The 15,799-nt window shown below is 39.5% G+C and overlaps 1 protein-coding gene across 1 annotated transcript in view; it reads left to right on the top strand.

Annotated features, from left to right (window-relative positions):
- Positions 1 to 15,799, top strand: part of LOC121279061 (piezo-type mechanosensitive ion channel component 2-like) — a 1,076,252-nt gene that overhangs the window by 912,904 nt on the left and 147,549 nt on the right. Inside the window, exons 34-36 of the mRNA XM_041189919.1 lie at positions 12,918 to 13,017; positions 14,199 to 14,276; positions 15,506 to 15,672. Of these exons, the coding sequence (XP_041045853.1) occupies positions 12,918 to 13,017; positions 14,199 to 14,276; positions 15,506 to 15,672 (345 nt within the window). The remainder of the gene's footprint in view (positions 1 to 12,917; positions 13,018 to 14,198; positions 14,277 to 15,505; positions 15,673 to 15,799) is intronic.

Here is a 15,799-nt window from a genome sequence, read left to right as displayed (position 1 = left end):
CTCTTACCAAACAAAGTTATTGCCATGACAGTGTTGTTTACTGAAGGCAACAAGAATTACAGAAATAAAGTTATCTGTAATTTTAAAATGAAAAATCTTTTGAAAAATTGTGCAAATCACAGAAATCCTATCGATAGCAGAGTAACTGAGGGTAGTCAATGTTCACCCCACCCAGGAGTCGACAATAAGAAAAGAAAAGGGGGAAAATTGGCAAGAAATAGGGGAATCCTATTTGTTTCCAAAACATCTGGAATAACCACAATAGGTGATTAGTGATGCTGTGTCTGCTGTTAATCTGTGCCAAATAGAGCAAGAGATTTTCAGTGTGGTCTCACCCAGGCCAGTCATTGGCCTCAGTAGCCCTGAAATAAGGAAGGGAAAAATTCATTCTGGTTCCTGCTCCTGTCTATGAACCAGTTGAGCCACTGAAAGTGTGTATCAGTATTGCTGAGGGCAAAGTCATTACTGGTTGTGAAAGCCCACAGTTGAATTCTCTGATGATGCTCATGACTTTGGTTCACATGTGAAATGTGACCATTAATTAAGGCACTTAGCATCTACTGCTATCCATGGAACTTTATCTGGTGTATGTCATGGTCTGCAGAAGGAGAAAGTAAAAAAGATAAGGACAGAAAGTTACTGAGAAATACACCTTGATATTTTAAAGATGGCTGCAAATTATTTTTTTGATAACCTCAATTGGTTTCTGAAGAAGAGAGATAAATGTTTTGGAGATTTACTAGTTCCATCACTATAGCTTGGGAGAAAGTTCAATGAAAACTCCTTTTAATGCTTGTAAATTGGGCTTGTACAACAATTCTGCTGAAGTTTAGGCAGTCGAACAGGGGAAGCCCTAAGGAAACTCCTGTGAAAAACTTCTAATTTGCAGAATACATGTTTCTGAAGACACACTATGCAGCTGCTTAAAAGCTTTAAGAGGAATGTACATTCATCAAAGCAGTTATGATGTATTGTCCATCAATGTGAATTTCTAATAGTAAGTATGGCCAAGCAAGGTTGTGGGCATGGCTTTTCTGCTAATGTCGTTCCCCAGATTGGTTGGGAGAAGTGCTTCAAATAAAAGTAGTTATTGATGATCCAATCACTTTACTAACAACTAGCTTCCAAATGTAGTGCAGTTATTTGATAACTATTTTCAAATTTCTATGCATTTAATTAAAATTGTATGTGGCGTTTATACAAAAATAAGTTAGAAAGAAGGTCTGTACTAATGTACAAATGCATATTATGTTCTTTTCTATCTTTGAATTAGAAATGCTGTTTGCTTATGATAACCTTTTGCCTTTTTTATTGCACCCAATTACGCAGACAGAGTGGGATGTAAGAATATCTTCTTCTCGCATCAAAACATGAAAAATAAAGTTTTAAGCCAAACTCTATTTTCATGATCATAATATATATGAAGAAGAACCTTAATGATTGCTTACATCACATTTGTGGCAATGCTTTTAGTTTGGCTTGTACAACTGAAATAATTCGACATAAATCACTGCAGATATGCTACAGATATAAAGCAGGATTTTGTCAAGTATTTGAATGCAACATGCATTAAGTTATATTGCTGTATATTTTTATTTTTTTGTCTTGATGCCTCCTAATGCATAAATATTGTAACATTCTGGTATCCTTTTTGTTTCGGTTTGCCGATGTCCAAGGTTAACTGAATAAATAACCTTGTGCAATTCATTAAGATTTCTATCATGTTGATGAATTAAATGCCTTGTGTTGAGCTTTTTTTCTAATGTAGAAACTGATTATTGCTGATGATCTGAAGGCTGACATTTTTGTCCGAGGTTTATTAACAAATGATTGCCCTTAACCTTATTTCCTTAAGATTTAGTCACTCATTTTCACTTTTTAATTAAGGTTCTGCATTCATGCATGTTGTCATTGCCAACAAATTTGTGAGACAGAAAAAAACACAACAAATATCAAGAATATTTTTAAAAAGAGGAACACAACTTATTGAAATAGAATTTGAAACTTAAACCATTGCATTTGGCGTTTAAGTCTTTATCACTGATTATTAACTTTTGAGTTAATCTAATACGTGACATATTACTGATATTTCAAAAAGTTTCATTATTAATATCCTATTCATTAAGAGTGTATTAATTTTTAAAAATGCAGCAAATGCTAGAGTCCAATAATCATTTTAAGATACCACATCATTCCAATTTTCACCATACATTCAAATGTTGATATCCAAAATTGAGACCATCTGTTTTGTGACTACCACTTCTTCTTAGTGCCTCCGCCTCCCTGCTGTGCCCCGTTCAACTGCAATGCCTATACACCCCAAGCTACTCACCTGCCAGCCACCTTAATAGGCCCTCATTCTTCTTTTTCTCTGCCATCAATTTTCAATTTCTCTGCCATCTTCCCCTTATTCCTCAGTTCTCTTATTCTGGTCGTGAAGCCCACCACCTGAGCTTCTGATCACCTAAATTCACGTATTTTTTATCCTATTCACCAACAACACCAATCTGTCTCTCTTATCTGGCATTGACATCACCTCCTGCTATTTTGCACTTCTCCTTAAGAAACTCACCCTTCCAATTTGCCCAGTTGCTGCAAAATCTCAAAACTCGCCATTCTCTCCAAAGTCCTGGAATGCGCTATTACTTTTAAACTATGTTTCCACTTCTCTTGCTACTCTGTTTTCAGTCTGGTTTCTAACCTATAGGGGAGAATTTTCATGTTAGCATGTAGGGGGCGGGCCCCGGATGCCAATGCGTAAAATGACTCGCATTGACGTTGGGTGTGCGTCCTGATGTCGCCGTGCATCATTCAGATCTTCCGTTCGGCAGGCGCGCACCAGAGGTGGCTGCACACCTGCTGAATTGTCAAAGGCCTGTTAAGGCCATTTAAAAACCAATAACGCCATTATCAACGGATGCGCAAGAAAGAGCGTACTCATCTCCCTGAGGCTAAATGCTGCCTCAGGGAAATCGGCTGCTCTGTGACAAAAATTAAAAATAGAAAAAAAAAATTTGTGACATGTCTGCTCATGTGACACTGTCACATGAGTTGGGACATGTCCATAATTTTTACAAAAACTTTAATAAAATTTTTAAAAACCTACATGAAACCTCATCCTGCCATGGATGAGGTTTCATGCTTTTTCAAATTCCTGCCGGGGCTCTTGGACTACCCACCAACCTCAAGGTTCAATGGGCAGGTCCATTAATTAGCTAAATGACTCTGCCATTGACAGGTCTTCGGGCACACAGCTGATTTTGCTGTGCCCCCGCCTACCGGTAAACTTAAATGGGGCGCGGTGACATCGGTGGCTCGCCGACAGGAACATTCTGCCCATACAGGTGCTCGTCTTTTCCCTGGACAGCCACCTCATTGGTAGAGTGAGATAGCAGCTTTCCATGACTGTTAGTAATTGAGCTGTGATCTCCATGACAACTGAACTGTCAGGATCTTGAAACCTTTTCAAAGAAAGATTGATCCAAGGAGAAGTCTGTAGAACATAGACAATCGCTCTCTCTTGAACAGGAAGAAGACAAACTAGCATTTGCTTAGGAAACTTATGCTCCCTCTTAGCGCGCTGGAGAAAGGCCTGAGAAGATGATGTATTTTCAACTCCAACAAAATATTGCACAGCGGTATCATTCACTGCTGCATTGAGGATAAAAAAGCTATTCAGTTTCAGAGATTTGAACAAATCTGGATGATGAGAAGAAGAATGACGAAAATCTTGTAAACTTTGCAGGAAATGAAGAAGATATGACTTCCCTATTACATTTAGGAAAATGCTCTCGTTTCCTGTAGTTAATGGTAACCTTGCCACCCTTGCTTCAGTGAGAGGCTGTTCTGCTGTAGGCAATGGGATGACTGTGTGAGCATAAGACAAGACAACACCATCTTCAGCAATGGAATGACTCTCTAGAAATAAATCTAGGGGCTGTATCTTCCAGTTGGCGAGCGGGGGCGGGGCCCGCTTGCCAATGCACAAATGACGCGGGGTGACATCGGGCATGCGTCCCAATGTCACAGTGCATCATTCAGACTTTCAGTTCAGTGGTTGTGCACCCGAGTCGGCTGCATGCCCGCCGACCTGTCAACAGTCTATTAAGGCCATTAACAAAGTAGTTGAAGTCATTAATGGACCTGGCCCTCCAACCTTAAGGTCAGTGTGCAGGCCGGGAGACCTGGCAGGCTTCTGAAAAAGCATGAACCCTCATCCACAGGTGGGATGAGGTTTCATGAGGATTTAAAAATCTCACAATATTTTAAAATAAAAGTTATGGACATGTCCCAACTCATGTGACAGTGTTTGCCTCAGGGAGATTTGTGCGCTCTACCGCGCTTGCGTGAAAGAGTGCACTCCCAGCTGAGAGAATCACCCCCCCACCCGCACAGGGAGCACATAGTGCTTCCTGGCAGATGTCATGCTGGCCCGCCCACACCCGCTCCCGCATTTCCTCCCCGACGGGGGGGAAAATGTTGCCCTAGATTAAATTCTTGTATAGGACTCTTCAGCTGTGGATGCCCCGAAGTTTTGGTTTCTGCTTCTACACTGAAAGACAACTTTAGTGGAAGGATAACTTCTTGATGAAATTGAAGTATGGGCATCAACTTACTTTCACCCAAATTAATATGCTCCACTGTTGCTCTGGCAGTATGATCCACTGTGGAATCAAACATTTTGTTCATCCTGGACGACCCTCTATGGTCAGCCAGCAATATACAATGCTTCTCATTGGTGTGTTCAATGGGACAACTTTGTGCTTCAACAGCACACATAGCTGACTCCTCAAAAAAGACAACAGACACCTCCTATGTTTTAGCAGTACGTTCAAAGAGCACACCAATCTCCAGGATCTCATCTTCCAACAGGTCACTTGTTGCTACAACGGCCTCTTTCTCATAACCTCCTTCAGGACAGAGCCAACTTAGATCTAGCAGGCCCTCTTACAGATAGTCACCACCTTCTTAAGTACCTTCTGTTTTTGCAATTTCTGGTCTATATTCAAAAAGAACTGAGAGATCTACAATCTCCTCCTGGGGTCCAGTAGATGGTGTATCTGTAGTGGAGAATGACCCACTGATCAATGAATAAACCTTACCAGCTGCTGCTGAATAGAAATCCTTTGGGTTTGCACCTGACTTTGAAAATTCCTCCACGAGTGGTATCCAGCTGTCCTGCTATAGGACTTAATCTGCTATTTCCAGAATACCCAATTATGCACATGCATTCCAGCTCAATAAAGATTGACTTTGTGCATGATATCGAGGGTCTCAATATTCTGTCACCCATTGTGTGAAGGGTGGTGGTTATCTGGCTTTTTACTTAAAGATCCATACCACCCAGACCTTGCAATTTAATTCCTGGTGATAGACTGTCCACCAATATTCATTACAATCCTACCGTCTCCCACAGCTACCTCAACTACAGCTCCTCACACCCCGCTTCCTGTAAGGACTCCATCCCATTCTCTCAGTTCCTTCGCCTCCGTTGCATCGGTTCTGATGATACCACTTTCAAAAACAGTTCCTCTGACATGTCTTCCTTCTTCCTTAACCAAGGTTTTCCACCCACGATGGTTGACAGGGCTCTCAACCGTGTCCAGCCCTCTCCCACGCATTCGCCCTCACAACTTCCTCTCCCTCTCAGAACCATGACAGGGTCCCCCTTGTCCTCATTTATCACCTCATTAGCCTCCGTATTCAAAGGATCATCCTTCACCATTTCCGCCAACTCCAGCATGATGCCACCACTAAGCACACCCTGTACCTCAGCCCCCTCCCACTGCACCTTCCCATGCAACCACAGGAGGTGCAAAAGCTGCCCCTTTATTTCCCCCCTCCTCACCTCCAAGGGCCCAAACACTCCTTTCAGGTGAAGCAGCACTTCACTTGCACTTCCCTCAATTTAGTCTACTGCATTCGCTGCTCCCAATGCAGTCTCCTCTACATTGGAGAGACCAAACGCAGACTGGGTGACCGCTTTGCGGAACACCTTCGGTCTGTCCGCAAGCATGATCCAGACCTCCCTTTCGCTTGCCATTTCAACACACCACCCTGCTCTAATGCCTGCTGCAATGTTCCAGTGAAGCTCAATGCAAACTGGAGGAACAGCACCTCATCTTCCAACTAGGCACTTTACAGCCTTCTGGACTTCATATTGAGTTCAACAACTTCAGATCATGAACTCTCTCCTCCATCCCCCCTTTCCGATCCCCCTTTTTCCAATAACTTATAACTTTTTTTTAATATATATATATTTTTCTTTTCGCGCCTATTTCCATTATTTTTACATGTATTTCCATCCATTGTTTTTTCTCTACCTTTTAGCTTATTTTAATCCTTTCTGCCCCACCCCCCAACCCCCACCCCAACTAGGGCTATATGTCACTTGCTTGTCCTGCTTTCTACCCTTAATGTCATCATTAGCACATTCCTCAGCTAATATCACCACCGTCAACACCCCTTTGACCTTTTGTCTATGACATCTTAGGTGGAGGCAGAGAAGAGATTGCCAATCACTGGCCCTCTATCCACTCTACCTATCCCACCCCCTTCAACCAGCTTATATTTCACCTCATATCTATATTTCTTCGTTCTGATGAAGAGTCATACGGACTCGAAACGTTAACTGTGTTCCTCTCCACAGATACTGTCAGACCCGCTGAGTTTTTCCAGCTATTTTTGTCCTTGCAATTTAAGGCTTGGTGGCTGACTGTCTACCATTTTGAGCCATTCCAAATGATCAACCAGAATAGTAACTCCAGTTCCAGTGTCAAGCTTAAAGTAAGTTTCAAAGGCTTTAACTTCCAAAGTGATTGACCAAAAGTCTTGTTCATGATCCTTTACTTCTCATAGGAAATCTGTAATCTCATAGTTTCCCTTATTGCCAATTTCTTGAATTGTCTGGGTTTCATAGGCATTCGCTTGATTTCTGCATTTAATGAAATTTTTAGATTTACAGAACTGCTTTAAGAGCCCTGTGTTTCCACATTGGAAACACGCTGTGCACTCTGCTGGGCAATCCTGCCTGCTATGCCAATTTTTAGCACCGCAGCATGGTCATCTTAAATGGCTGCTGTAGGATTTCCCGCCCTTCCCCCATTTTGGCAGGCTTTTGATTGGGCATGGCTGCCAGGCCTTTGGGCCTAACCAACTAATAGACTCTTCCAAAGTCTCGGTATTTTGACGGATTATGGCATGATTTTGCTCCCTATGTTCAGCCTTCCTAGCTATTGAACAGCTGGATTAAGTGTTAGGTCATCTTTTGTCTGTAAAAAATCTGACAGCTTTTTGTCGCCAAGTCCAACAACAATGTGATCGCGAGTAATTCCATCTTTCAATGCACCATTCCCACAACAACTGGCTAGCCTAAACAGTTCTGTAAGAAACAATTCAATGGATTCCCCCAACCTTTGGGATCTCTGATTGAATCGCGCTTACTCGATTTACGAGGTTCATTTTGGGCTGAAAAATGCATTCCAGGACAGTTTTAGGACAGTTTCGAAGTCTGCAGAGCTCTCTTCTGCCCCCTGTGTCAGGAGGACATCATTGGCAACAGAGGAATTAACTAACCTGTGTTTCTGCTCTTTAGCATGCAAACACGACACTGATCGATACCTCAAAGTGTTTTTCCACAAGCCCCAACGCTGGCCAGTATTGGTCTCCTTATTTAAGGAAGGATGTAAATGAGTTAGAAGCAGTTCATAGAAGGTTTACTCAACAAATACCAGAAATGGGCAGATAGTCTTATGAGGAAAGACTGCACAGGCTAGGCTAATATCCACTGGAGTTTGGAAGAGTAAGAGATGACTTGATTGAAACCTTTAAGGTCTTGAGGGACCTTGACAGCATGGATGTTGAAAGGATGCTTCCTCTTGTGGGAGAATCTAGAACTAGGGGGTCACTGTTTAAAAATAAGGGGTCATTTAAGACAGAGGTGAGGAGAATGTGTTTCTCTCAGAGGGTAGTGAGTCCTTGGAACTCCCTTCCTGAAAAGATGGTGGTAGCAGAGCCTTTGAATATTTTTAAGGCAGAGGTAGATAGATTCTTGATAAACAAGAGGATAAAAGGTTATCGTGGGTACGCAGGAGGTTATAATCAGATCTTCCATGATCTTAGTGAATGGCAGAACAGACTCAAAGGGCCAAGTGGCCCACTCCTGCTCCTAATTCGTATGTTCTTATGGCCTCTCTGTGAACCTTTGAGGTTTTCGAATGGCTGCAGAAGGGATAGTGACTGCCTGACTGGTGGTGATATCTCTAGTAATTCTCAATGTGCCTCTTACCAAGGTAAGTCTTCCGATTCTTCCTTTGAAGAAGCCTACTTCCGATTTCTCCCTGTAGGTGTTATGTCGATGGCACCAAATCATTGTTGGATTGGTATTACCACCGGTGCAAGTATATTTTGCAGTTTAACTTGTGGCTTAATCAATACTAGGAAGGTTTCCCTCCACTCATGAGTGACTTAGATCTAACTTAGGTAGGTTTGTTCAAAACTACTTTATTTACACCAAATACATGTTAGGTATTTGGTAAGTCTTCTAGGCAAGTACATCTCTCGTGTGTGCAGACTATTCCATCTTTCTAAGAACTTCTAGCACATGACTGTATGATTAGCATTGCTATTAACCCATTATACTACAGAACCCTTCACTCCCAGAGCCTCAGGTGCCACTATTGGCCCACCTGACTGCACAGCCCACCCACTATTCTTAATTGGACGTGCTCCCAGAGGCGACCTTTTAATTTATTGCCTCTAGGAAGATTGCGCAGGTGAGCAGACCTCAGGAACCATCTGGATGGGGACCCAGAAATAGTTTTGACTGCTAATGAAAAACTAAAATGGTAAAATTCCACACATAGTCACCTCCAGTGTATCTCAGGATTTTTTCTTTGCTCATTCCCTATCCATTAGCTACATAATGCATTGTCCAGGGTCAGTTTTTACATTTTTTTCTTTATTCATTTTTAAGAAGTGGGCAGCGCTGGCAAGGATAACATTTATTGCCCATGTTAGCTTTGTAGAACTGAGTGGTTTGCCAAATCACTTTGGAGGGCAGCTAAGAATCAATTACATTGGTGTAAAGAAGTACACATGTAGGCCATATTGGGTAAGAACAGTAGATTTCCAAACCTCTGAGTGACTGATCTAGCAATATAACCATGACAGTGATTTGATTGAAATCATGCCCAGGGATACTGGTGATACCCAGTTCTAATTTGCTGCCCTCTGCCTTGACCAAAGGTTGATGCCACAATCCCAAATTGTCTTTCTGCTATCAATATCTGGATGAATTACAACTTACTCTAGCTAAAACTGATCGAAACTGAGGTCATCTTCTTTGGCTCAGAACAGCTTCTCTAACCAAAAGCTCTGATCTTTAAAGAATCTCCCTGGCTGCCATTTCAAGCTATCAGGATTTACAGAAAGTTGGCATATGTACTCAATCTCAAGTTCAGTGTTATCCCCCAAGTCTGTTGAACTACTAAAATGCTTCCTTGCACCTCTGCAATTAAAGCTGCATTAGCCCATCTCCACCTTTCTATCGCAGAAATTCTTTTCCACACATTCATCACCTGAAGGCTCAGTATCTCTAATATTTGTAGAAAGTTGGCCTCCACCCATTAGCCCTCCAAAAAACTTAAAATCATCCAAAATCACATAGCCAGTGCTCTCACTTACACAACGTCCCATGGTCTCATCGCTGTTATCCACTCCCAAGCTCCTCTAACTCCCAGGGCGCAACATGTCAATTTCAAATTCCTTGCTTTTGTTTTGAAATCCCTCTATGGCCTCATATGGCTATATGACCAATCCCTCTAAAGCCAAAATCATACCTCAACGATCTCTTCCTACCTTATCTCCTTCTCCATACCTTTACTCGTCTATAGTTTGATTCTCCTCATGCCTCACTGTGTCCACTGCTCCTATTTGTGGTCATTATCCAAACACTATAGCCCTGATTTTAACAGAGGTGACTGAGTTTGAAGTGAATACCCATTTTACGCTTCATCAATTTTACCCAACATTGAAGGCAGTAGAGAACAAAATCAGGTGAGCTCTAAAATGGGTGATGTTCTGAATCCAACAGCCCCCCACCCCTTGTTCGTGAGCAGATTAGTTTAAAAAACAGATCCATATGTTCTCTGAAAGTCACTCTAGTTCACTGCCTCTCTGCCTGCTGCCATAAGCTTGGTCAAAAATCTTTTCAAACATGCCTTCAGTTCCCTCAACCTAGCTTCTACATTTAATACCCTTTTTTCCATTTTTAGTGTCCAATGCATAATTTTCCTCCTTTATTGCTCGTTGTCTCTGATGTGAGAAGCACCAAGCTTTTTATGTTAATCCACAGTTAATTTAGAAAATCAAATTCTCTTTTGATTTTTTGTGTAGAGAACCAAATTGACTTTAGACATTCCTTGTAGATTATATAAACTTCAAAGATAAGTAACCTCCAAATGAATGTAAAACCTTAAAATACTGACTTGAATTATTTTTCAATAAAACTGAAACAAGTATTAGGAACCTCCTTTCTACTAACAATTGCCTTGCTTTATTCTTCTCTATAGAGAGCAGTTCGGAAATTTGCTTCAGCCATAATAGCCTTGCCAAAGTCTATCCTAAAACTGCCAAAAACCATACTTCAGTTGATAGTCAGAGCTGTAAAGGTATTTCTCAGATGTTTCATGAGTGTGTGCAATGATTATGCCTCATTCTGTGATATGCCAACACATTTAATACAGTAAATCCCAACCAGTTGACAACTCTTAGGTAAATTTGATTGAATTATATATTGGATGAACTTTTTTCTGAATTGTTTGTACTGTAGTTTAAAAACTACTGTAAAGATGAAGTCTTGGTGTGAAAACATATTGGTAGCATTACCAACTAATCTCTATTCTCCTCAATGAAAGTGCCTGAAAATAGCCAGAATGTGTTCCTCCCTGCTCCTGAGATTGCCAATTGGTGGGGGTGTACTGTACTTCCCTCATATATCAGTAACATTCTGCCTTATTGTAATTGGCTTTTACCTGCATGTTTAGTTATCCTTCATTAGGATTGTTCCAACATATTAAATAGAGAGCTGGACAATTGAAACAATTCAGATAAGTGCAATTATTTAACAGCAAACTTAAAACAAAATCGATCTAAAAAATTTTATTTTCTGAAGTTTTTGTTTATTAAGATCAGTTGATTGGTGCATTTCAAGATTTTTTTTGCACAAGCTAGATGCTCATTTCAATGAGGCAATGCCTACCTAGATTATAACAGCATAGTATTAAAATCAAATTAAATACATTGAGGCCCATAAAAAACACTTTCATACTCAAAAAGTGTGTATTGTATGAGCAGAGACCCTTTTTGTATTAATATTTAAATATCTATAGGTTGTAAATACACAAATTACAATCCTGTGGTTTGGGGTTGACACCAACATTAATATTCAAATAAAATACAGGAAATGGAAATGATAGATTCAAACCGAGTTTCATGTAATATTTTTCAAGACAGAGGTTGATAATAATGCTTGAATGCTGATTGATTTTGTGTAGCTTTGTGTTGGTTTTTCAGCACACCAGTTCAACTAAGAGAGCTGGAAAATACTTTAGCTTCTGTACAGCATAATATGCATGTCTTGCTTCCATGCTTGCTTTAAATCAGTGCTGACTTTTTGTGCTTTTGTTGATCTTGCTTTGCATGTATGCGTATGTCTACTAATGATAACATCTGTTGTGGGAAGTAAATCAACAAAAGAAAGCGAAATGTTATACTGCTGAACAGATAGGATTTTCCTGTGCCATCAAAAATCACCACAGAGGCTTACAGCTAATTGCAACTAAATTAATGCTGCAAATAAATTACTTGAACTAACCATTAATGATGCTTTTTAATAAACTAACAAATCCCAAAAATAGCAAACAAGTATTGTGGTTTTCTTGTCCCTCTATCATTTGTTTGTTATTGTTTTGTTTACATTTGTGTAGTGCTGTACTTTGGTATTTCAAAAATAAAAACCTGGCCAAAAAAAGTACAGAATTATGTTATGGCTGCTTTTGAAGTAGACTTCCACAAATTGCAGTTCAGATAGGCTTTATAGAGTGCATTATCCATCATACAAGCAGGCAATGAACATATTGAGGGGAACCTCTCTCATTCGCTGCAAAGGTGTGTTTGAATTTATATAACTATTAAAAATGTTAGTTAAAGTAACACTTTCATTTAGACAACAGGCAGCAGCATCAAGTGCTCTCGGACCCGACACAGTATGTATAGTCTACGTATATAATTACAAGTGTTTTGGAATTCCCTCTATTCTGTTCCAATCCAAACACAATGCTAAATCCTAATCTCAGCAGATCATTCCTAATGTAATAGTTTGACATTTTCTTCTACCCATTCTGTGGCTTCTCAGAGTGAAATTACCAAAATAATGCTAATTTTGTGTTGTACAATCGTGCTACTAGGGTACAGAGTGCATCAGCCCCTAGCCCATTTCACATATGACAATTGTGACCAGCAGACAGGCAAGTAAGATTTTCATACATCTGTGTGTCTGAAGATATTGTGTGTTACACTTACTTTTAGACAAAACATTAAGCAGTAGAAATAAGATGGTGGATTTTTATTATTACTTTTATATTAATGCTTTTACAGTGCCTGTTTTTTGAATACCAATACAGCACTATAGTTAAAATTGTTAATAGGGATTAAATATGTGGCAAACTCTAGTCCGAAGCCTGGTTATTCCGGCTAATAAACTGTATTTGTGTTTAAACCCAATGAGGTACAGTGTTTTTAATCCACTTATGCTGTGGTGAGTTTCTGGATGTCACTTGTTCTCTGTGGTATGGTTGTGCACTGAATTGTGTCACCTTAAATCCAGTGAAGAAGTTACGTGAACTTTTTTTTTACAGTTCATTTATCAGACCTGGATGAAAGATTCAAAGTCAGTATTAAAAGAAAGGGAGAAAAATAAGCGGAAAGGATGGGAATGCGGTAAAAAAGAAGCAGGAGGTAATTGTGATGTAGCATTTTGTAGTTCACCTGAGACACACCTGTATATTCATAACACTGCTAGTATGAGTTATCTTAAGTTACAAATAAAGATGCAAGTTAAAATGGAAGTGCTCAATTTGGCTCCCCGTTCCCACTTGTTCACCATTTGTACCAGACTCTTCCAATATCCTTATCTGTTTCCCTTCTTGGTGACCAGAGGTGAAGTCAGATAATCTCATTGTAATTGGGGAAGGAGGGCAAGAGGGAGACCTCGTTGTATTCTGTATGTTAAACAGAAAAACCGCTGTGTGTTTTCAATAGTAAAATTTGAGCTTGATAGTTGTTTTTGTTTGTTGAAAAGAACACTTATAATTTGGAAAGGAGATGGTAAATTTCTGAAAATAATCCATTTCTTTATGCACCCAGAGTTCCCATGGGTCAAGGAAAACCTGGAAAACTCATGGAATTTGTAGATGTCTTTTATGGAAATTTCCAAAAAGGCCTAAAGTCATTAAAAAGTCATGGAATTTTATAAAGACAGGGTTGAGACTTTTTTGGCTTTGGGCAGAATTTCAGCCATTTCCAATGCTTTTCCACATCCACTTCCCCCTCTCCATAATTGTTTGCATATATGTACTTTGCACATCTGGAATGCAGTACAGGTAAATAGGCTGGTGACCCCATAAGCACTTTTCATGGAACACAAAACTTCCACAAAACAAATTAGCTTTGTGAGAAATTGAGGTTATATGATAGCTGACACGCAATGCAAGATTCTAATACTTGTATAAAGCTGAAATGTGATGTATTTGAAAGAAAAAATGGTCATGAAATATTTCAGTTTGGTTATGGATAAGTCATGGAATTTTATTTTGCTGAAGGTGAAGGAACCTTGTGCACCTTCTCATGTTTTCTTTGTAAATGATATCTAAAACCTCGTTCAATAAACTTCTTGGATAAGAATGGAGTGATGATTGTGAAAGTATTCTTCATTTATTTAGTTGTTACTTTTTGTTTCTTCAGAGAATGGGCAACTATTTTCTCCTCTATGTTCAGATGTTTGTAGTGGCTATGAAAGCATTATGAGATCACTTAGGTGTCTATTTGAAAGAATATAGAAGAATGGAGCAAATGCATGGATCACACTATTGGATCAATGTTGAGTTTGTTGACATGCCACTCCATTATCTTTTTGTTAGGTCACATTGCAATTGAATGTGAAGAGACAGAAGAGCTCCCAACACCAGAAGAAGTGCATAAAGACTCTAATGCACCAGGTATAACAGATCCTTTCATTAGAAGAGAGACTACATATTGCTTTATGCAGGAATCCATCAGGCAGAGGAATTGTGTCAGTTCTCAATTGTAGGGTAAAGTTTAACAATTAGTAGTAATGGCACCAAGCTTCAGAATTCAGACTAAGAATAGCACATCCCAGCACGGTTTCATTTCATTTTAATAGACAAAAAACCATATGGGATACAAACGTTTGATCTCTATGCCTGCATGCCAAAAAGAGTTCTTGTGTACAAAACTCAGCACCAGATATATTATGTAAAACCTACTCCACCCTCTTTCTTATTATTGTAATCATGGAATAATATTTTACAACTCTATTATAAAGACCCAAAATTGCACACGGTGTAATAATAAAAAGCAGAATAGTGTGGATGCTGGAAACCTGAAATAGAAACGTGCTAGAAATACACAGCAGGTCAGACAGCAGGAGAGAGAAACCGAGTTCATATTTCAGGTCAATGACCTTTCATCTGATTCTAAATTGTAGATTTCTATATTGGCTTAGTCATTAGGTGGCAGGGTTTAAAATAATTTCCTTCAAATCAAATGGCAAGTTTTATCTAAATACATGATTAACACTGTTCATATATATTATATAAATCAGAAAAGTAATAATCTAATACAAATCCTGCTCATTTTTTGGTTATGGAAGCAGTTTTATTATCTGCACATATTTCGCATGCCCTGTCACAATGTTGTCTTGCACATGATCTTGCACTGATCCACCTGTCTGTCATCTGTTTCTTCAAAGAATAACAACATTAAATGACAGCAGTATAGGGTAAATTTTGCGATTTAGCTCTCCGGATTCAGATGAAAGAGCGCATATCTTCAATTTAGGCATAGAGGTCAGTGCACCCCATTTGCTGTTGCACAGCTTTCCATCTAAATAGGAACAGGAGTAGACCATGCAACCCCCCACCACCCCTTCTCGCTTCTGTTCTGCCATTGATTTAGATCACAAATAACCTCCACCTTGACTCCATCAACCTGCCCTGAATCAGTAACTTTTAATGCCATTTCCTAATAAACTTAACCAATCTCAGCTTTAATTTTTTGGTTGGCCTAGTTCATTTCAATGAATAGAAAATCTTGAGGGCCTACCTCAAAGTCTGAATTCCCTGTGTGTACTCAGTGCTGGAAAGGCTAAATTCATGCTTACATTTCTTAAGTGACTATTTCTAATAATCCTCTCTCTGTTTCCCAGATAATGTTATCAAGCGAGTGTTTAATCTTCTGAAATTCACGTGGGTTCTTTTCTTGGCTCTGGTGGACAGTTTTACAAAATGGTTAAATTCAATCTCAAAAGAATGCATTGATATATCTACAGTGCTGAGGATAGAGAGATGTATGCTTACAAGAGAGGTGAAGAAGGTATGGAATATTGGAATCATCTTTCTTAAATCCTGTTTACTGATTGAAAAGATTTAATTAAGAAAATCAATTTTGTTTCAAAAATGCTATTATCCTGATGCCTATACTTACTATATGACTTTTATCC

Source organism: Carcharodon carcharias, chromosome 6, assembly GCF_017639515.1.
Source record: "Carcharodon carcharias isolate sCarCar2 chromosome 6, sCarCar2.pri, whole genome shotgun sequence".
NCBI lineage: Eukaryota > Metazoa > Chordata > Chondrichthyes > Lamniformes > Lamnidae > Carcharodon > Carcharodon carcharias.
This window is presented reverse-complemented; position numbering and strand designations above follow the sequence as displayed.